The sequence below is a fragment of the Aulonocara sp. 'chitande type north' Nkhata Bay genome, linkage group LG14 (genome assembly GCF_057382095.1).
Source record: "Aulonocara sp. 'chitande type north' Nkhata Bay isolate Kocher_YH1m ecotype deep benthic linkage group LG14, A_spYH_male_GT1.1, whole genome shotgun sequence".
Taxonomy (NCBI): Eukaryota; Metazoa; Chordata; class Actinopteri; order Cichliformes; family Cichlidae; genus Aulonocara; species Aulonocara sp. 'chitande type north' Nkhata Bay.
Window position 1 is genome coordinate 28,423,939 of NC_141357.1, and position 23,753 is coordinate 28,447,691.

At 41.4% G+C, this 23,753-nt stretch overlaps 1 protein-coding gene across 1 annotated transcript in view; it reads right to left on the minus strand.

Annotated features, from left to right (window-relative positions):
- Nucleotides 1-252: 252 nt before the first annotated feature.
- Nucleotides 253-23,753, minus strand: part of dph1 (diphthamide biosynthesis 1) — a 69,583-nt gene continuing 46,082 nt past the window's right edge. Inside the window, exons 4-12 of the mRNA XM_086261902.1 lie at nucleotides 22,511-22,632; nucleotides 18,922-19,076; nucleotides 17,285-17,406; nucleotides 14,494-14,562; nucleotides 13,629-13,785; nucleotides 10,830-10,930; nucleotides 3,369-3,447; nucleotides 898-1,032; nucleotides 253-534 (exon numbers count right to left, since the gene is read on the minus strand). Coding sequence (XP_086118028.1) covers nucleotides 454-534; nucleotides 898-1,032; nucleotides 3,369-3,447; nucleotides 10,830-10,930; nucleotides 13,629-13,785; nucleotides 14,494-14,562; nucleotides 17,285-17,406; nucleotides 18,922-19,076; nucleotides 22,511-22,632 — 1,021 coding nt within the window. The 3' untranslated portion in view covers nucleotides 253-453. The remainder of the gene's footprint in view (nucleotides 535-897; nucleotides 1,033-3,368; nucleotides 3,448-10,829; nucleotides 10,931-13,628; nucleotides 13,786-14,493; nucleotides 14,563-17,284; nucleotides 17,407-18,921; nucleotides 19,077-22,510; nucleotides 22,633-23,753) is intronic.

Sequence of the window (23,753 nt, forward strand, 5' to 3'; positions counted from 1 at the left end):
AGGGTTCTTGGGATCAGCTGAGGCCACGGTAGGCTCCTGTCAATCAGTTTTTACTGTAACGGCCAAACAGCAATAGGAGGATTATTTATTTATTTATTGACAGACTCCACCATCAATAAATAATGAGAACGGAGAGCAGTCGTGACTAGCTCTGCACGCATCTAGGAACTCATACCACTCAGCTTTAAAAACAGGCTCATAGCTTCAGAACAGCACTGCATTTAGGGAGAAAAAAACCTGCTCACAACAAGAAAGGTTTCATTTCTGATTTACTGTCTTCAAAATTTCACCACAAAAAGAAGAAAGCAAAACAGGGTCAGGTCGCATCTCAACTGCTCATCATATCGGCAGAAAATCTATTTGAAAAAGAGGCTGAAAACTCCTCTGAAGTTAGACTGACTCAAATTCCAATTGTTCCTCTTCTGGTCTGACTTCTCTCTGCTTGTTAGCGTGTCATTCCCCTTGGCAGCCACAGGGGGCGCACTGGTTCTGCTCACAGTGCTTGGCAGGAATGGCTGGCTCCGAGCCTTTTTTCTGCAGGCAGGCAGAGGGATAGCATTAACACTTGGAGCAGTGACAGTACCTACCTCAGGCATACAAATGATAATACTTGGAAATACAGCTACTGTATGATGTATCCGCAGAGCAGTAACTCAATCAATATCTATGCACCTTTCTTCCTTTTTAATAATTAAAAGGAACATCAAGGTCAAGGTCATAGCCACGCCTTACAAAGAGATGTTGAGATACATGTCCTGTTGTCACTGTGCCACTGGGTGTCAGTGTGGTGACATTCTGATAAAGACCATCAAGCATGAGTTGAACAGAGTGTAATCACTTTTTATCAGCGTTCCCCACCCGTCACTCATTCTTTTTTTATCTCCCAGCTCTATTCACCTGGGTCTGTCTACGAGCAGGCCTCACAGGTTGGTTGTCAGGGTGGTTAGGTGCCCACGGACCCAGGCTCTGATTGGAGTAGAAGTCCATGGGGTAGACTTCCTTCCAGCCCACCTCTTGTAAAGCAACAGCTGCCTGAAAGATACCAAGAAATACAGATGGCGAGACAGTGACAAATCAGAACCAAATCAAAAAAGGACAAGAAACGATGAGCAAAAGGTGCAATAATGGCACCCTTCAAGGTGTTATGGTACATGATTCCGCTGATGTTCACTGTCACCTAGTACTGTATCTGCAGTTTTCAGCGTTTTGGACAAACAAGCAGCAGGAAACCAAAGAGTGATGAGAAGACACAACAGACTGACTATACCGACAAGACAGGTGTCATAATAATAAGCTTGGATAACAGGCAGAGTTGTCATGTTATCCCTATGCAGCTGCACTGAACGCTACAACAGCTGTTAGAGAGGAACAACAACGGTGGCATGACAGAGCTGTGACTTAAGTGAAGACTGCTCCATATGGAAGAGAAATGCCTGTGAATACTGATTCCGAACGAAAGAAAAAGCATACATAACAAGCGTTCTGAATGAAAGAACAAATCATTTGACTGTTCATTTATCAGAGTACTCGTTCATCTTTCAAGCTGTTTAGATGCCAAGACCTAACTTCAGCTTTGAACTATTTGGAATAATTCCGATGATGTATGGAATTATGATGAGAAAACAAGTCATAGAAATTTTATAAAACTCCAAATACACCCGTTAGAGAATTTAGTTCAAAGGAGACATGAAAAATTCAGCTTCAAAGTGATGAAATCTTTCTTCTAGTGCGACATAATTCATCACTTGCGCAGCTTGTGACTGTCGTTCGTTAGTATAGCATGCACCCAAACCGACAAGACAGTGTTCTGTTCTCTTACGCAAAGGCTGAAGTTTCCTGAATAAAACCAGAAGTAAAAACACTGTTTTTCTTTAAAAGAAAGTACTGGAAACTTAATAAAGCTTCTTTCTCTTTTAAGATATAATTGCATCCCAGTTATGTTAACCTGTTGTAAAAAAAAATAAATCTCCTAAATATATGTTTTTCAGGCAAAATAACTTTCTTCATATCCAGATTTTAAAACACAATCTATCAGAAAATAAAAACACTACAGAGTAACCATCCCTTCCTTTCTCCAGGCAGCCTTCTACCAGAGTCTCCTCCTCTCGTCTACCCCTTATTCAATCACTTCTCTCTCTTTTCCCCACTGCTCTCGTTCCCCTCTCACACCAACTGCCTCTCTCTGTGGAAGCTAGCTTCTCTTGCTAATCCCTGCTCTGACAGGAGAGCCAAGTGTGTCTTATTGACTATAAATATAACATGAGACGCACTGAAAATAAATCTCCTTGCTCACTTCACCCTCCCATCTCGTTCCTCTTCATCTTCCTCCTAAATGCCACAGTGAAAAGCATAGCGCACCGAGACGTGTAACACTCATAGGTATGAGATGCGGGTGAATTAAGACTTATCACAAGCGCACATATACAGACACAAGAGCAGCACCAAATTATTTAAATGCACAAACATCGTTCCCAAATAGCTGGCGGGGAGAGCAAAGCAAACTGTAGCACAAAGGGCTTAAGAAAACAGATTGCTGCTTTCCTCATTACAGCACGCGCCGTTATAGACCTCAGTCAAAAACAATGCAAAATAACCATTACTTCTTCTTCTAAGGTGAATGCTATCATTATTCTTAATGGCCCCTTTCTGAAATGTAAGTGCTTTCACGTTGTGTGCGGCGCACAAAGATGTGTAGTCTGAAAATAACAGCAACCATTTCAAATCACAATCCAATATTCAAGACAGCAATTCCCCTTGCAGCCATTTCAGTATTCAAATCAGTGGCATACGTCTGAGGAAAGAAAAAAACCCCGTTGAACGAATTAATAGTTGACTTCAAGTGCTAACCAGTGAGGTCACATAAAAGCATAATGTGACATAACTGCCAAGCTCATCACAAAACAAGCCTGCTTTTTTTTTTTTTTTGCGACAACAGCTGCAGACAAACAAACACATGTTTTGAAATGGATCTTTATGGGATGCTGTCCGATCCATTTCTCTCCCTTTAGAAAAACAAGCTGAAAGGGGTGGGGAGTGTCTATATGGTTCTGCAGCCAGCAGGGGGGGCTAGTCTGCTACTGGTGGTGTTTTATATGCGTGTGCTGGTGTGCTTTATGGCAGGGAGAGGAAGAGGGAGGAAGAACTAGACATAATTCTTCATCTACAGCACAAGCAAGGCCTTGATGAGTCTTATACAACGTGAAAAATCACTTAACAATGTAACTTTCTCCTTCTGCACTTTGATGAAGGCTTCAACACGACATCAGTCAGGTTATGTGCAGACAGGAAGGTCTGTGTGTGTGAAATGTGTGACACTTGTATGAAAAGCGATTAGCGGCTTGTTGAGAGGCTGTAAGGTTGATGCTTACCTCATATGGAGAGAGAAGGGGTTTGGAGAAGGCAGTGCCCCAGTCGATAGAAAGGCGTGGACAAGCGATCTGAACCCACCTGTAAGGAATAGGTGCAAATTTTAGCTCAAACGTACACCTCAGAATCAGTGCAAATGCGAGTGTAACAGTTAAGCAATAACGTTGAGAGACTAAGATCCTATTAGACAGGCAGAGCACATCTACAACTCCACACTGCATGTGGGTACGTGATGCAGTGGGTTAGTGCGAGGAGACTCCCTCCACCTGACCTCCAGCATCTGTTGGAGAGATCTGTCCTGATTTGCAACAGTTCTAAAGACAGCCATGCTACACCATCTGAATGCATAGTCAGAGGGAGGCTGAAAAGACAGGGATGAAGGTTTCAAGTGGTCTAGTGGTGCCGACTGGTTGCAAGAGGCAGAAACAGAGAGGAAAATAAAATACTGCAAAAGATGCAAACAGGGGTACAAAGAAATGCTGTGAAAGAAAAGAGGAAGAGGTTAGGTGAGTGTGAATAAAAAAGCCGCACCAGCCGGTCTCCACGGAGGTAGCCTACATTGCTCGCAGACAGGGTGGCGGAGGGATGGGGTGGGGTGGGCGTAGGTTTAGTGGTGAAGCGGCTGTGTATTAAAGAGATGGGGAGGGGGGTGGGAAAAAAAAGAGAGAGAAGGACACAGATACAGAGAGATAGGGAGAATGAGCAATGAAGATGAAAAACCGGAGGGGGGGTTGAAGAGGCGCAGGCAAGAAGAGAAGACAGAAGTGAGGCAGAAGAGAGGAAGAAGACAGGCAGGGAGGAACGTGTTTACTCTGGAAAATGCATGGGAGTAGGATGAGGAGGGTGTGTGGAAGTAAACAGCTGCAGGGAAAACTGAACAATGGGAAAATGGAGACGGAAAGTGGCTGGGGCTACAGGGGGTTAGCTTTCACAGATCAATGCTATTCACAGCTCCGTCTCTACTGAGGAAGCATAACATTCCCTGTCCCTAATCCTTATGATGAAGATCCATCAGGATGATTGATAAATACAAAATGAACTGCAGTGTATATAAAGACTAATGATAGGTAAACGTCAATAAGGACACACCAGTTTGAGATTTAGTTTGTGAGTGCTTGACTACTTTCAAATATATGGTACTGCGTCAAATTTCCTTTCTGTCTTTCCCTCATTTTCCAACTTTCACACAGTTTCTCGGCTGCAGAATTGATTGCACCGCTGACGCTCACTCCACTCTGCTTTCTGTCACAGAAATATTCCACCCCCTCTGGGCAAATGCATGGCATTTTCTCATTTTCAACTAACACTTAAAAAAAAAAAGAAGGAAAAAAAGGCTCCCCCCAAAGAGTGAATTCTGATTCATCCTCCTAATTTGAGAGCCAGCTGAGTCAGAGACATTTCAACCAAGCACCAATCTCCTCAGTCCTAAGTTGGCCAAGTTTAGATGGAGATTGGAATCTGAAATGTGACCTTTAGGTCTATCAGCCGCTATTCATAACCTGAGCCTTTAAACAGAAAAACACTGCACGTGCATCAAAGCGGCCTTAGTGCAGGAAAACAGTGGGGGAAAGGGCTAAATATAGGAGAAAAACCAACAGTTTGTATATGTGTGTTTTTATATGCAACATGTTTTTGAATATGCAAATTTGCAGTGCAAGATTAAAAAAGAACACTGGAAGTGATAAAAAAAAGAGGGAGGGTGATTAATAAGCAAAGAGTAAATCCTCAGGGCTAACTCAGTGTAGAGAGGGAAGCAAGACAAAAAGCATGAAAAGGGAAGGAAGAAAGGATTCGTCCTTCATAGGGAGAAGATAGCTGATTGGCACATGAACTGAGGCGGGACTTAAAAGTGTTAGCAATGAGACTTTCTGAATGTTGCAGTGTGATAAGGTGCATAGTACCACTGTATTGTTCCTTAAAAGCAGTGGAAACAGTATTTGTAGCCGCTATCTTTGAAATCATTTTAGCAAGTGTGGAAGAGAACTGGTATCATCATGACGTACAGCAGGGGTGTCAAACTCAAATACACAGTGGGCCAAAATTTAAAACTGGAACAAGGTCGCGGGCTAACATTAATATTTATTGAAAAAAAGATCTTCCTCCAGATTTAAGAATGAATCTCTTCTTATGGACTCAAACAAGTTTTGCTGAAAAACTGAACATGGAACAAGCAAAGCTTAATACTAAACAATATATATATTAGCTGTATAATACCGGTAGGCCAGCTGTAATAATAATTTGGTATGGCTTCGCGGGCCAAATGTAATTAGGCTGCGGGCCAAATTTGGCCCGCGGGCCAGAGTTTGACACCTATGACGTACAGTAAAACACAAAGACTTTAAAAAACAGGAGAGTTACACAGACACTGAAAGAGGTGGGCTTTTGTCTCATTTGACCCTTGTTTCACAATTTTCTCGCAAACCAAGAAAAATCCCCCAAACAAACAGTGGAACAGACTGTGGGCGGGGTGTGGTTTGTAGCTCAGCTGCACGGGAGGGGTGGAGCAGTGGGTTTAGGGTGTGGTGTCAGGGGAGGCTGACCTACAACGCTGTTTTCCATCACCTGGTCATGCCTTCCCTATTTTAGTAGGATGCAGGGACCTGACAAGAGAGCTGTGTGCTGTAAGGGGACAAGGCAGTGCGAAAGTTGCGCAAGAAAAGGAAGTATGGCAAATAAAAGCACCCATGTTGTGTGCCTTGGGTACTTCATACCACAATGGGGCCAAAACCCAGTCCGGTGAAGGATGATGGACCGGCGTCTGGCACAGCCATTGGAGGGGCTGGCCCATATGGTGGTGAAGCTAGCTGCCATGCATATGGAGCAGGCGACGGTGCACTGGAAACAGTTTGACCAGTTGCAGCACCTGGCCGAGCACTGGACCAGAGTGTTGGAGGATCTGGTACGACAGTGGCCAGCAAGGTACTTGTGGCAGCGCTGAGCCTCCCCACAACGGTGAAGGTCAGCTTCCAGTGTGTTCGCCAGGCGATACTGGATTGGCTGGAGCTCGCACCGGAAGACCATTGCTGCCATTTCCAGGGAGACCTGATGAGGCTAGCAGATCTGCCCTCGCCAGGTGGCTGCAGCCTGGCCCAACCAAAGGAGAGGCATCGCTGCTGGATATGATCATGCTCTAGCATTTCACGAAGAGGCCCCCAGTGGACACAGCAGAGTGGGTCCGCTACCACCGACCAGTCGGCCTGGTGCGGTGACGCATGTGGAGGACCACCTGTCTGGGCAGCTGAGAGGATTGGTGGGGCAGCTGAAACCAGCAGTGAGTAGTTGGCTGGTCCCGGCTCCATGGAGGCAGCTGTGGAATGCATCACCATCGAGGCCCGCCACCAGCATCATCTACCCTTCACACCTGTCTGTCTCTTTGCAGGTCCCACCGGCTAAAGACGGCACACCTCACTCACCGGGAGCTGCATGAGGATCAGGGCAGGACTGCTGGAAGTGTTCCGTGTCGCCAGCCCTCCAACACACTCCCTCGGCCAGGCTATGGTGGACTCAGGCTACATACAGAACCCGGTCAACCAAACCCTAGTTTGGCCCGGGGCTTTGCTGGAGGCAAAGTGGGTGGAGGTTAGGTGTTTGCATGGGGACATGCACAAATATCCCATAGAGCCACTTCAAATTAATTAATTCTGGGGACAGGTTGACCCGGGGTTTAATAACCTTTTGGCATAGCGTGTGAGGATGCGTTTAAGGCCTTTAGCAGAGTGTAATGTCTTTGACCATGTGATAAAAACTGATGATTACATGGGGCACCCTGAAGCAGCGCTGACCTACCCGCATTTTGTATTGATTAAGCATAGGCTTTATCGAGTTAGTCGTGACACCCTCACCGAAGAGGAACACACCCAGTTGTTGGTGCCTAAAAGTCACCAGGAAATTACTTTCCAGGAGGAAAGTGCTTTGAGTCTTTCATACCACACAGACTTTTGTGGACAGTTGTTTAGTCAGCCTCTCTCAAAATGATCTGTGTGCTCTAAAAAACATGATGCTTTCATTACAACACAACATATAAAGTTTAGAGGAGCAGCATACAAGTGATGTATAAAGGTAAAACTGCCTGACATTTAAATCTGGATATGCTATGTGAGCTCCAGCCTGAGTTCATTGCATTACCCACTGTGGCCCATTACACCGCAGCCTCCCTCCACCTGTGTGGCTCTGCTTCAATTACACTCACAAACTTGACCTGCCAAGAGCAAGAACAATTAACCTTTCAGAACTCCAAGGAGAGAACAATTTCTTCACCTTTGATTGCAAACTAGCTAATTGAATTAAAATAAACAATTTCTTTTTTTTTGTGGAGCCCCCCTCCCAGACCCCAAAAATATTCGAACAGAGATAAAAGGCTGAAATGTAGCGGATGGCATTTGCTGTCTGGCTGAGATAAGTGTGTGTGCTGTGCAGATGTCTGCACAACAGTTTAGAACCTGCTTGGGGACAGCCTAATTACACTCTTAAGAGCATATGTTAATGGTGCCTCTCACTTTATATGAGTGAGTATGTGTGTGTCTAATGACAAAGATAGCCTGAGGGTGGGATCTGTACAGTGTGCTATGTTGGTTAGTGCTGAGCAGGAGTGAGTCTTTTACCGCCTCACCATCTATCTTTCAATCTCCCTCGCTTTGTCTCTCTCTTTAATTCCTCTTTTAACACAAGCAGATTTGACACAGCTTCAAACACTTGGTGAATTGTATTGTCTATAATTGTCTCACAAACTATTTGGAGGAGCAAAGTGAAAAAATACTAGAGGTGAACAAACTAATGGTTTGATAAATAAATAAATGTCAAATTTATCATCAGAAGAATTCTACTTAAAGTCGTCACCCCCAATAAATATTTATCACCAGTAATATGGACAATGTTGGTAGCAAGTCATCTTCAAATGTCACATTTTTTAGGCTTGTTAAGGAACAATTTTATGATTACAGACAAAGCCACATTATTAAAAATGAAGGAAATGGCTCTAAATAGCCTACAATCATGCATCAGTCCTGTTTTTGTTCTTTTGCACTTGCTGAAATGCATCTGCAGCAACAAGTGTCCATAAAAAGCCTCGTAGTACAGCGTTCCAATCCCCGGCCCAGGGAAACCATCAAGCCTAAAATCCTCCACGACTACCAACCGGGTGAACTCCAGCTTCTATCAGAAATGAGTCTGACTTATTATTGGTGAATAAATGTCAAACCATGCTGATGTGACAGGGTGTACAGGGAAGGAATAGCCCATAACCACCGGCCCAATAGTAACTGGAACTATTTAACCAAACATGAACTTTTTTTCTAGACAAGATTCTCGGATACCTTTTATGACCAGCACAGAAACTCAGGTTTTGTGTTGGCTCCAGCACTCGGAAATGATAAACAGCCCTAGTCTTCAATAGTACAAAGGCAGACTACTCCAGCACTATTTTCTGATGTATATACACTCCATGGACAGCTTATTAGGTGCACCTAGATAAAACTATTACAAACCAATAAAACAGCATAGCAATAAATCATCACCCTGTAGGTTAATAATATTCTGGTTTTGTCTCTAGTTCCAGACCTGCTGTAGTATGGCGCTAATTCAACTTCATGGTCACTTTGGGTAATAACATGAATTTGTCATCTATTTAAAGCAGTTTTTTTTTTATATAATTAAAGGAAAATAAAATCTAGGGTTTACTGATGGGATAAAAAAATTGGTGTAAAACCATACAATAAATTCCTACCTGTGATACATGTGCAGATTGGACTTTAGTTTTAATGTTAGTGAAACAGATCTTGCTGGAAACCTTTTTGTCTGTAATGAGGGTTTGTTTTGGTTCAGTGAATCGTGCCTGAATTACATAATGTTTGAGTTGTACTCATACGTCAGTCTGAAGACAAGAGCCAAAAAAACAAATAAAAAAATAATATTTTTACCGTGATCGCTCGCTTTCCAAACACAGCCCCCTCAACTACCTCTGCATCTCTCTCTCTCCCCAACTCTCTCTCAGACCTTCTGTCCCTTTCTCACCCACTCCTCCCTCACACATCACACCTCTCATTACTCCACAGTGAGAGGCCAATCTGAGGGAGTGCGAGTGCTGTGCCTGTGCGAATGTGATTGGCGCTGCTGCACATCAGTGTTTCACTAACCCCTTATCCATCTTCAACTCTGCTCTTCTGGTTGGAAGTCAGATAAATCAGACAAACTGAACCTTGGAGCCAGAGTACTTGATATTTTATTGAATAAAACGTGAGGAGTCCATGTCTAAAAGACACCTGTAAGTTGCTGAACTGGGTTACAGTGCTACACAGCAGAAAATATTTCAGGACCTACCACTACAAATATCAAGATGTAAAAGTCAAGATCTTAGTGTATGAGAGAATGAGAATGTCTTTATCAAGTTGCTTCAGGTTTCTTGCTTCAGAAGTAAAATTCTTACATAAACAGAAGTAAAACCTAAAGAAAAAACCCTGAATCTTCATCAAGGGCAAGGTTGATGTACTTTCTACTTTAACTTTACTGCAAAACAGACTAAAAGTATGCACTTCAATGTATGATTTGTGTATAAAGATCCCTTTTCAATTCACTTTGTGCCAAAGCTTAAATTTTATGACTCGTTCAAGTTCATTACATTGGACTGTTTGCTTTTATGCCATATGCAAAATCATGGACTCTTCCCAGGACTTGAATGCCAATTTTGTGTATAAAGCTATACACTCTGTTTGTCAGCTCCCTGTTATAGCACCCACTTGCAAATTATGCTGACTACCCAATTAAGTGTGCAGTGATGCTTACAGAATACATTTCAAATGCTGTTGATTGCAAATTTTAGGTGACTACTAGCTGCTGAACACTAGATTTCTGGCAGGGTCCTTGATGTGAAAGATAAATTACCCAGCCTTTATATCAGAGAGACACAGCAGTGATAAAGAATTGGCAAATGAAGAACACAAAGAGCCAAAGGAGGAGTTTTAGGGATGTGTGTAGGTTAATTAATTTTTGGATTTAATGTTGCTGTATGGCATAGCATACGAACAAGGAAAAACAGAGCACAAAACAGAATGAAAAACAGTGCAAGAGAATATGAGAAATCATTTTGCTTCATCTGCTTTGGCTCAGCATTTCTAACTAAATAAAAGAACGCTTTAATTAGGGCACGCGTTAGCGCATGTGTAAATAAGTCCATATTTATATTTGTTGCAACGCATATTCAGGAATTTGGGTTTAAAGGGCAGAGTTTCAGATTTAATTTGAGAAGTTTACCCACAACACCACAGTGAGAAATTAATGGCTGTTTCATACATACTCATACTGTGTTTCTAGAGTGGTATGCATTCCCTTGACCATATATATGTCTTTAATATGTCTGGGCAAAAAAAAAAATATATATATTTCTTTTAAAATGTGACAGTGTCAAACAAACCATCAAATGAATAACATTTTGAAAAAAAAAAACTGTGTGTATGCATTATAATACTCACGCATCTACATCTGGTATCAGAGCCAGTTTGCTGGGAAAGATCTCCGAGAGAAGCACTCGAGTGAAGGACTTGCCCAAGGACTGGAGCTTTGACTCCAGGTGCTGGAAGAAAAAGAGATGAAAACATTTTGCCTTCTAGACATAAAATAGGCTGTGAAACTCAGCCACATATAATAAGGTATAGGTCACATGATTTATGGCATTAACATGTGCTGATAATCACTCCAGAGGTTTTGTGCTTTCACAGTTTCAGCTTGACTAGACTTTTTCATCTGAACATCAAGCTTTGAACTATTGCATCTCCGCCTATTTATTTTTTCTGCTAATGCACATTTACACATTGGAAACAACATCTTACACTCCCTCCAGTATAATGTGATTCTTCCCTTCAATCTCTTTCCAATTAGCTCTGGCCTCAACACCTCAACAGGGAAGCTTACAGATTAGACCCCCAAACTATGTTCAGCGCTAAGTGCCTAGTGTACTATTCCAGCCTCTATACAGACAATCAATCTCTTCATCCTTTTGCCATGTGTCCAGGCACACTGTAAAGATAATTCTTTATTGGGCACTTACAACTGAAATCCCATTCTCGCAGTCTCCACCTAGAGCTTAAAGCTGTAGGAGAGGGCAGGAATTTAGATTGAGCATTTGTGCCTCAGATTGGCTCATTTAAATGTTTTTTACAGTGTATGCATTCCTGTGGTGGATTAACTAACTCATCTGTCAATCTAATATAAGAAGACCATATGATCCCACTCCTTTGATTAGTAATAAAATTAATTACCATCCCCAAAACCAGTGTTTTCAGGCAGAGTCTTACATCGTCAGACATGGAAGTGTTGAATCTCGCAATCACTTCAGGCTTGGCAGTAAACTGTTAGATCGGGTGCTGAACAGTCTGATGAAACCTACACAATTACATCACCAGCAAAGCTGCAGTTCTAATGTGCCTGGTTTCTCTCCACTCTTTAAGTCCACCTGAAGATTCTGTCCATAGATTTGACAGAACAAAGGTTTAAAACAAATAAATAAATCAGCCCAGCTACAACTCAGAACACACTTTACTTGGTGAGGTATTGTACACAATAGTTTTGAGCTTTTTCTGCATGGAAAGTTTCCAACACAGTTAGCTACTGAATCATCAGTGTCCCCCACACCCATCTGGTAAAATTCACTTTGGCAGTTCTGGAAAAGGGCAGTCTAGCCAGAAGTTATAAAACATTATACCATTATAAAGACATTTTTCACAACAGAAAACTGACAGACAAGCGAGACAAAGACAGTGTGACTGGCGAGTAGCGGTGTCACATGTGGCTATCATTCCTCAGGGTCGGTGAATAAGGCCTGATGGGCACAAGCCCAGTCACCAGACCTTATAAAACATGTCATTAAATTAAACTGTTTAGCCAAATCAAGGAACTTGGTTCTTTTTCTCACTCTGTCTTTTTAGTTGTGGGTAGCGGACTGAGGCGTTACTTGGGAATCCAAAAGGCAGACAAACCAGAAGATATCCCATAAATCCTTCTTTGATGAGATATAGGTAAAATGTGACTGTTATCCGCTGTCCTTGGGAGTATCTTGCAACATTTAGATCACTGTGCTCTTATCAGATAGTTCTCCCCCCTTACTTGAGAGGTTATCTGACACTACACTTCCTAATCTTAAAAGATCTCTGGTGAGTTTGTATTCAAATCCCTTTTTTAAATCCACCCCCGAATGCAACACAAAGATTAAACTTTTCACTCTAGTTGACATTTATACATCAGTGCTAACATAATCTCTTGAGTCTGGATATTTGCGAACAAGTCAAGTCTATGCATGTACACTCGCTGAGGAAGTATTAAACCATTTACATCTAGCATTTAGATGGAGGCTCCAGTTTTTCATACAGCAATCCATACAGCACTGAATTATTACTGATTAAATTATGATTTAATTAGTAATAAGTAAAATTCAAAACAGTAGGGAAAAGAAGGGGAAACAAAACAAAGAAAAAGGAACAAACAGGAGAAAAACAAACTGGCAATTGAAGAGAGGGCAAAGCAGGAGGACCAGCTGCAAGTTAAGAGTGACTAGAGACCTTCACGCATGCTAATACATAATATTTTGTACTCGCAGAGACTGAGCTTCTCACTTATGAGTCTGCACCAAATATACCAGCCTTTGACTGTGTGCACTTACTATACTATTTATGAATTCTCATGCCAATAGTTCTTACCTACAAAGTGTGATGAGAGCATTAAACAGGTACCGATAGATAATTTAAAATCATTTATGTATAAAAATACCCCACATTTCACTGAATTATTACAATTAACCAGTTGAATACTGCTTAGAAATGCTTGCTGAACAAGAACGTGAGCTGCATTTCTAAGTGGCTGAATTTTCCAGAGTTAATTTATGCAAATAATGTGATGGGACTGTGCTGCAAAAGCTTTCACCGAGGAAAAGTATAGACTGTTCTTTATGCTTTGAGATGTTTATTTGTAGTTGTTTATTTAATGTTTGTATTGTGGAAGCAATAACAGAAAACGCTCAAAATCATACATCACTAGTAACACTCCAACACAGTCATGCTTGAAGCCAGCAGCGAGATCAAGGATAAGATTTCCATGGCTGTTTGGCTGCATCATCCTAAATTTGAAATAACAAGCTCCCAGTGTGACGACTTCTTGTCTTATTACTACTTCATGTCACCAAATCACTTGTCAAAAAAACTCGCGCTAAGAAATATTACAAGCCGTTGCACAAGTGGCCTCGGGACATGTAGAGTGTTGAAATGAGGATGCAAACTCACCTCCAGGACTTTAGGGCTGCCCTGTCGGCCAAGCGTGCCCAAGATCAGTCCCCATCTCTGGGCCAGTCGAGCCTTGTCAATAGCCTGGAGCCTTATAGCGCGCATGGCCTCGTGGTCGTAGTATTCCCTGGAGAACACCTTACTGTAGGGGTCGTATCTACAAGCATAGCCAGGCAGAAAAAGGCTGAAAATCACAGATGTGAACAGGACGTGTCGATACTTTTGAAAGAATGAACCTGATTACACATATTACAATCCATTGTTCTGGCATCAATCTCAAGGACATAAATGCACCAAAAAAAAAAAAAAAAGAAAAGAAAAAAGGTGAAAAATCCAATCACAAAAAGTCATCAAATACAACAGGAGTTAGTGTATCTGAGGGAAAAATAGATGTATTTTTGAGCATCTAATCTCCTTTTCTCTGGTACAAGGGGTACACTTGAGATTAGAATCTTGTTTATGAGAGAGACCTGTGATCTGTGCAGCAGTGCATATGTCTATAACAACACAATTTCACTTTGCATGCAAGCAAGCCTTATCAAAACAGAACTTGAGCTTCACATAATGTTATCATGCCACTGCGATAAGGTGAATAATCAGGACTGCAAGCAGTTTTTAAATTTAAACAGCACTAAAAAGCATCATAAGATTCTGAGCCTAGAACATAAATTGAGGATCCAAAAAGGTGATTATGAATGTTGATCGCTTCCGTACTTAAAAAAATGTTTTACTTTTTTCATTGCAATTATTACAAAAAGTTTATTTGACATCATTTGCCCCCAAATGATCAAACTAACACTAGTTCTATAATAAACACTATTTTGTATCATATAAAGAGAGATATACATGAAATATGTGACAATACCTGTAGGCAGGAATGTCTGGGTTTGCAATCATGATTGATTCCAGGTGAAATCTTCCATCTCCAAGATAACTGTAGAAAGATACCAATCAATTCAATGTTTGAGGTGAATGAAACGAGAGGAAAAATAAAGTGTGCAAAGAAAATTCCCTGAAGATGATTAAAATTCATTGTGCAGCCATAAGAAATGCTGACCTATTCTCTTATTCTCTCCATCAGCGTTTTCTCTCTGTTTTTTTTTTTTTTTAACATTGTCTTTTAATTTATGTCTGCAGCCTCTTAACAGAAGACCAAAGTGTTTTCGGGCAGAAGCCTTACGGCTTGGGTGGAGGGTCTGCCCACTTCTGCTGTTTGGGAATGTGACCTCAACGAGCGGAGCACGCTGTTTACAGAGAATACAAGCTTTCCCAATTAACCCGGGGTCTGGTGCTGGGGATTCGCCAGAGCGCAAGCAGACGTGGAGTTCACAAACCGCAAACACTGAGTGACATGGAGGTGTCTAAAAATGCAAGGTCTCTTACATAAATGCCCCTTGGGGTCAGGCTGAGAACAATCCTGTTGTTAGTTTGAGGGGGACTCAGGTCAGTACCCCTACTTATTACTTAGCAGGTGTCTCAAAAGGCCTACTGTGCCAGGACGTGCAATTAAACCCACTAATTGGTCAGTGTTTAGAGTGGCTCAAAGCAGGCTGTGGGTGGTTTGCCATACAGGCTACCAAGAGACACGACTAGCTGAGGCTCTATTTGTTAGCAAGTGCATGGTTGTGTGTAAGCACGTTTGTCTCTGTTTGCATCTGTGTAATAACACTGAACACAAAATGAACTCAAGGAGAGCCTCTGTTGCACTGCCTCTCTTTGCTTAGAAACATCCAAGGCCCTCGTATAATTATGTTCCCAACAATAAGCCTGCTGCATTTCAGTCACGGTTGTCCTCAGCACTCTGCGGCTAAAAAAGGTTGGTGTGCTTTAACGCTCCCTATGACCACAGTCCTTCTATCTATATTCTTTATTTTTCAAAAGTGCTCTCACTAGAATGGCAGAATGCTGTGTGCCTGTGCGTTACGCAACTGCCTATTTTCACATTCACATCTTCATATTGTTCTATTATGAGTGAGAGCTAGAGGTGGCAGATCGAAATGGGCGAATGGCCATTTCAATACACTTTAAAAATACTTTTCATTATGGAAATGACAGAGACTAAGACCTTTTAGAGCTTCAAAATCACCCTTAAAGACTAATGCATCACTATTCATTCTTCATATTGCTCAAGCGGGTCAAAACTTTGATAAAATGCAATTACAGCTTGAGCACACACCACTTTTTGCGGGAACTTGCTCATTTCGAATTCATATAGGATGACTTGATATTAAATATTCATTTATTGCTATAATACAGGTGCTGAACAAAACCATGCACTGTAAAAAAGAAATCATATTAAGAGCAGATCTGCTCTGCTTTCGTTAGTGACAGTGAACAATCAAAGCGCTATTACCCGAATAATTCGTTAAAGTAAAAAGAGACTGATCAGCAGAGGGAAACCATTTCGCTGTAGCTGCACTTCTGATATAGCTTTCACATCAAAATAAAATGTTTCAGCTATATATTTTTAGACTGAAATTTAACACTAGGGGATGGTGCTACCAGTGAGGTTAAAGTCCTCATCATTGCTCATGTGTTCAATGTAACACGTGTGGATTAAATGAGAAAGAGAGCAACATACATCCCTCAGGTAGGCTAATCGATTTTCTCTCCCAGCACACCTCTGCACAAGCCAGCTGACACATCAAAGACAACGCACATTGGATTAGAAGGTGAAACACACTCTGACCCTTCCACAGCTTTCACGCATACAAAGAGACACACTGAAACAGACACACAGTACACATCACTTTTGTATCCACTTATGCATATAGCAAAGCCCGTCCTTGTGCAGCTGTTACGCACTGGGAGATTTTAATCGCATGGACAAACATTAGATGTGTGCAGATCAGACATATGGGGCTGTGCACCTCAGCATAATTATATCAAGGGAACATCATCTCACTGTGCACTACAAAGCATAAGATTTATCTACTGCAGACCAGCACCAGATGTATAGACACACAGTAGCTGCGGAGGTGTTGTTTGTTAGTTGGACCTGTTACTTTGCCAAGCGTTTTCCTCCCTGCAGCACAGGCAAAATAAGCATCACTTTGACACATCGCACATGAACGGTGTTTTTGTGAAAATACACAGGAAGTAGTCTTTTAGGGTACATGCAGCTCCTGACTGGATGCATCATCTTTTTTTTTCTGATTAAGATTAAATAAATGGGGAAAATAAGAAATTAAAACGGGCAATCAGACAAGCTGAAACTAATATATCAAGGAAACCTGTCAATCCTTACTATGGCAACGTATAGTAGGTGTTATATTTTGCTAAAGCGTTTCCTTAAATCTAAACTATAAAACATGTGAATATGTTGACTCTGGCTTGAAACAAGCCAAAGGTGTCTGAATACATACAATTCAAGCTATTCAAGGTGGCCGTTTCTGGCTCCTTATAGCTCACAGATATGGCTGGTTATCACAGCCAGCTCTGTCTGGTGTGACAGGCATTATGGCATACAGATTATTACTCATGCCACATGGGTGGGCATGGCAATAGCAGGCTTTACTATGGAAGGAAAGGAGAGAGAAGACAATGGCTGGATGAGCCAATGCTGGATCTCTGCAGCTATCTAATCTGTGCTAACTAAAAAAAAGGAACTGGGCAGACACTGTAAGGTGGGAGACAGGAGGAATAAGATTTCTTACACAATGGCATTGACATGGCGCTCCAAGCGAGGGGAGGTGCAGCCTAAAATTTCTCCCGGTGACAGAGGGCGACACTGTGGGACATGCACATCATACTCTGTCTTGAGGGCTGCACTCACAGCCTAGAATATGGAGGAAGGAGAAGAGATTATATTCTCTGTGCACGTATTTAATCAGGTTCTTCACTTTTGATGGTTCATTTTTACATTTTTAATAATGGAAAGATAACAAGAGATGCATTGAATATGAATGTGGCTGAGTCTGAACCAACAGAAAACATACAGACCAAACATTTTTCTTCATCTTCCATCAGACTCTGTGCTGTAGGACATTTAAGTAAAACAAAACAATAGATATTACATTAAAGCCAAGTCTGCCTTTTAATGGGTTTCGAGGTTTGCATTGCAATTTTACATTTGATGTAAATCAAGTGATATTAATGCAGAGACCTGCACTTTAATGTAGTGTCCATTGTTTTATTTTAAATTGAGCATGCTAAAGATATGAACCAGAGGAATAAAAACGTGCAACTGTCTGTGGTCTCGATTCAATGTATGCAAAAGGGAAAAACAGAATTAAAAGTCAGAAGATAGGGGATTACCCACTATTACCACTGGTGCAAATATATAGAATATTATAATAATATAATATTTTTAAAAGACTGAAAATGTCAACTTCAAGTGATACTGAAAGGGTCATGAATGATTTTCTGCCAGAAGTGTAACTCTTAACACACAACTGGTGTTTAAATCCTCATGCTTCTGCAAAGCACCAAAAAAGAGTGCTTTAATTTTTAGAAAAATGAACTAGTTCATGTGTACTCATTTAGATGAAAAGAGAAAACGAGTGAACAATTATTATAAGAAGAAAAAAAAAAGGGAAAAAGTGTGTGTGTTCTGAGGATAAACAAACGATTTAAGGCTAATTTAAGGCAGTCCACAAGGAATACGGGTGAACTTCTCCCGCCCGTACTGTGTGACCCCAACAAGCCTACACACATAAGACACGAGTGAGAGCAAGCATGCATACAAAACATAGAGACTTATGCAGACATATACACATAGGCGGACTCAAACATCCCATCATATAATGTGACCTGTTACGGTAGAGCTTGATTTAAAAATAGCAGTGGTTGCATTAGTAAAGGTCCAAAGTGGTGCTGGTTCAACACAGCATATGAAAGCAGCAAAATGCATTATAGAAAAGGGAGGCAGCCAGCCTGAAAGAAGGCTGCTCGAGCTTAATACTATAGCTGCTGCTACTGCTTATATAAAGAGCACTACTGAGCACGATGCTGAACCGAGCGGCCTTCCGAGTTCATTGCACCTTTCAAATCCAAAATAACTGCTGCCGGATTTGTCAAACCCACACTTGAACTGAGCTTTAAGAGCGGCGTGTGAGCTTGTTCATAAAAGCCAGGAACTGCAAAAAAAAGTATACTGTACAAATGCAGAGATGTGTGTGTGTGTGTGTGTGTGTGTGTGTGTGTGTGTGTGTATTCCTGTACTGTACAGAAAAATATACTCTTTATGTAATATGGAAAATACAAGTGACAATAACTGTGTGCGTCAGCTCTCTCCGACGCGAGAATCACACACAAATGCACACAAAGTCTGACAGAACCGGCGCTTAATCACCTGCAGCGCCGCCACAAACTGAATAGTGCTGACGAGTGCAAGAGACTGTCCAGGAGAGAAGTTGAACTTGATTGTGTCCAGGAAGTGTGCATTGTCCATCTGGATATCCACAAACACATACAGCATCTTGATACCTGCAGTCGAGTCTATGGGGACTGCAGCAAGACAAAGACAAAAGAAAGACAGATGAATACTTCAGTCCTGCTTCTTTAGACTGCTGTATATGCAACATCAAAACATAAACATATATACACAGCAATACAGCTACACAAATAAACCGTATGTGAGCATACTGCAAATATAAAGATCCTACGGTACGCACCTATGTGACATAACTGAAACATGAGTGAGAGTCTAGCACGTGCAGGAACTGATGCAAAGACCTCAATTATTTAGGGAAGGAGAAGGACACACGCGATTACTATTAATGCCATTAATTTCACAGACCATTTACTACGCGCCCGGGCCTGTGAGACGTAGCGACAGACATGCTGAGTTAGATGCTGAATAAAGCAGGGGAGAGTCCAAGAAACAAGGGGGGAAAGGGTCTAGATAAGAACGAAGAATTATTGTTTGTGTTGATCATTATAATCGGTCTTCCTCTCGTGCTACAGTTAATTTGCAGATCAGAAGCGAGGGGACTTTTTTGTTACAATTAAGCAAATGGCCCATTATGGTTGAAATGCTTTATGAACAAGTGCAGCTCACTTGATGGCCTAGATTAAAGCAACACTGAGAGAGAGAGCGATATGGGAGCAAGGCTCAACAATGTGCAGATAATAGGGAGTGAATAAAGAGGGGATAGTGGGAAAACATAAGAGCCGTCTTAACAAAGGACTGAAGGCAGCTGTGATGGAAATGGGAGAAGAATGAAACATTCCCATGAAAGTAGGCTGGAAAATAGAGAAATTTAATTTGGGGGTGTGGGCAGATGATTTTATAATAAACTGTATAAAGAGCAAATGCTTTGGAATGGGAGGCAGGAGTGGAAAAAGTAACAGGATACCGAGCGTGTGTGTTATGGGTATTTAGTTTGAGTGTGAAGGGTAGGTTGTCAATTAACTGGGAACAGAGGTGATGAATGGGCTCACATTTCAGCACCGAGTAAAGGAGAACAGATGGATAGATATTTAAAACAGTGGGGTTTGCTGCAGGCCACACGCTGAGTGAGAAACCAAGGAGTTAAATACATCATGAGGGGGAGATAGGTAAAAATCTAGACTGAGACCAACAACCGTCTGTTGCTTGTTTATAGACACTCCCAAAACATAAAAGGGCAGAGGAAAGTGACATCGATCTGTGTTCACATTAGCATGGTAGCCTGAGAGCACTTAGGTGCTGCAATCAGAGACACAGTCAATGAGACAGACACGACTCACTTGCACCATCACTGATTTTTATCCTTTTCATGGCAATAAGCTCACTTAGCACAGCTGCTTATTAATGCCCATGAAAACAAACACAAATGCACACTCAAATTGAACAAAAGGGTGGACATAGTGCTATACTGGCTTGGTTACAAATGGTCTGTTAAAAATCAATATGTAAAAACAAAATCTATTCTGATATTGTACCTCTGTATAATTCATGAACAATAAGCCAATCGTTTGGCATATTGAAAATGTGGTCCTGAAATAATCTGGATTATCTATGTGGGGAAATGTGATAGCATTTAACTTGGATTGGAGAATGGATTTAGCATTTATATAATGAAATAAGAGACGCTTGCTATGCTATTATGGTTTAATAAGATATGACATTTATTTGACCCAAAAGTTGGTGAATTACATTGTTAAAGCAACCTAGCTTGCTAAAATAAATAACTGAGAATGGCACAAAATACACAAACGAGCTCAATTTAACAAGAAAACGGATGTGAGTGAAGAGGGCAATATATAAAAATAGAAATGTAATACAATATGGTACTGTGGCGTTGTAGAGGGCAGTCAAGGTTATATGTTTATTAAATTTATTATCTAAAGCTATTCACCATAGCCACAATCATCTGAAGACTTCTCTATTACCTGATGGAGCAATCCAAACAGTGTATTGATTCACAATGAATTCAAACATTAACAGCAGGACATGAGAGGGTTCTCACTTAAAGTTAATGTCATAATCTGATACTGCTGACAACATTTCAACTGCTCAAAACAATCAATACAGTCGTATACAATAACAATCCCACAGCAAGTGTCTACAGATGGGAACTGTTACCTGGGCTGTTATAAAAATTACAAAACTGTTATCCAGTACCACACAAATACGACTAGCTACTCTAAAATCAGTGCCATGGCCATGCTCTGAAATGACTTTAATAGTGAGGATCTACTCATGATGTTTAAGGAAGACCAGTAAAACTTTCCTGCCATTATCGGAGGAGAGCTTCTATCTCCTGACAGTTTTCCTTCCTGGAGTTCAATTTTGGATTCTATATTTTGATTCCAGTATGTTCCCCAGTTTATCTCAGGCTGTTCTGTTCCAACTACTATGGTATTCAGGTTAAACATCAACAAAAAAGTCCCCAAACTCATATCTGCAAACAATGTTAGAACTTTAAAACACGGTTTTATGATGTTGCCCATATTGTCCGGCTCAAACTGGAGGTGCTTTATGATGAGGAAATATGAGAGGACACCACTACTCTCAAAAGCAGATACTGCAGAGGAAATGAAAGGGAAATGAATGAATGCGGGAGAGAGAGTTCCTCTGTGAGTCAGACAAAACACCGTGTCTTTCATCTCCCACAGGTGGCTGACATCTTGGGGAAACAGTGCAGTGATGTCCTCACGACTGAGAGATGAAGGTCAGGAACGGATGCACGACACCACCATTACATTTGCATTCTCTCAGGATCTGCAGTCCATTTGGGTTTGTTTGTTTTTTTAATCTCTTCCATCAATTAATATCTGATCTCCATCCCAACCCGCAAAGACTTTAACGCCTTTATCCTTGCATTTGCTGGGCTACTCTCAGCAGAAACAGGTACATATCTTATCTTTTGTAAACATACATGCCTGCATACATAATTGCTCTATGATAATCAAATTATAAATATGCCAACAGCACATACACAAAGACTAACACAATGAACACAATAAAGCCAAAGAGCGAAAGAGAGAGTTTTTCAGTAGTATTAAAATTCTGTTGGTCATTTCTGGTATTTGGGATAGGTGAGGTCGTTCTGGCAGAGATATATCAAAACTATTGATTTAACATTTCCTCCCATGTTCTGCGAAAGGCAGACAGTGGGGGCGAGGGTGAAGGTCCTCGAGAACTGCTTGAGGTTTTCAAAGAACGGCTCTAATGCATGTCCTCCATTGATCTGCTGAGTAAATGTGATGCCCAGGCTCCAAACATCTGATATGCTTTCCAAACTAGAGTTGGGAAGAATGCACCAACTAGTAACATTTTCCATTGATCAATGGCTTTGTCTGTGAGTCTGTCGTTGTTGGTATGTCTATGTTCTGAAGCTTCTTTTTTTTTTAATGCAACCCACTCTTAGTAAGTGGGTGTCTTCGATGCTAGATCACTTGACATTCTCTACACGAAGAGTCATGAAGAGAGAAAAAAAAAAACAGAGACTCACTTAGGCAACTGTGGCCGTAGTGCACCATGAAATCTGCTCCCAGGGCTCGAGCAGTGAAGTCATCCACACAGCAGGCGCCGTACGTCACATCCCCCATCACAAATGTATCTGCATCTGTGAACCTGGAATTTGGGCAGAGGCTCTAATCACTGTTGTTACAGACCATATATGCTGTTGCTTGTTACCATAGCGAATAACACACATAGCATCCAAGGCATGGTGTGATTATAAGCGAGCTGAGTAAGATCAACTCCTATCCACTTGCTGCAGATTGAGTAGACTATATAGCATCTGACAAAGCTACCAGTCAATGACTGACTCACAGTACATCAGGGTGACACACTGCTATTCTTTTGCTCCTTATAACTGGGAGCCAGCGGCCAAAGTACAGTACAAGCTGTCTGATAGTTAAAGCCCTGCCAGACGAGGGTTAATGGGTCATCAGTTAGCCTGGCCACAGACAGAACGCTAGACGAAGAGGAGAAGCACAAAAGGAAATGTATGACTGATACAAATAGATTAGAGTTTGCAGAGGTCTTTAACAATCTATTTCCCAGATTTGCTGTGAAGGCTGTGAAATACACAGACCATGTGGGCCCTAATGTTCCACTTTGCAGATGTAAAAGGAGAAAATAATCATGGCCTTCTTGAAAGGAATACTAACAATTTACACAGGCATCTGTGGACTCAGTACTGTTAAAAATAATTGCAGATTGTGCTACTGAAAAACAAGTGCCTACACATATCACCCTTTATGGGCAAATAAAATGCTAAGTAAACCCATAAAGACTAAGTAAAATGAATAAAAGCGGGTAGTAACAGCAAAAAAGAGCTAATGAACAGAAGCTTCAGGCATTGTAAGGGAGGGAAGATGGGTAGACAAGGGGGTGTTTGTAAAATGAAGTTGTTGCCAGGTATTCGTGGCTGTATTCTGACAGATTTAGGCTAGACAGAAGAGGTAGAACTGAGACGAGAAGAAGGACTTGGGGAAAGGAGAGGAAAGTGATAAACAGAAATGGCTGCACACAATACAACATCTGTAGAAACCCACAGATTCTTAGTAATACGTCTCCTGCTGCCCAATCTTTCAACCAACATCTACTCTGTTTATTCCTCGCTCTGCACCTCGCCAGGGGCTTCACACAAAGTTTCTATTTAGCCTTTCCTCTCTCAATTTCTCTCATGTAATCTCTAGTTTGTGCTCTCTCTAGGCCCCTCATCATTGTCCCCTGGATTTCTACGT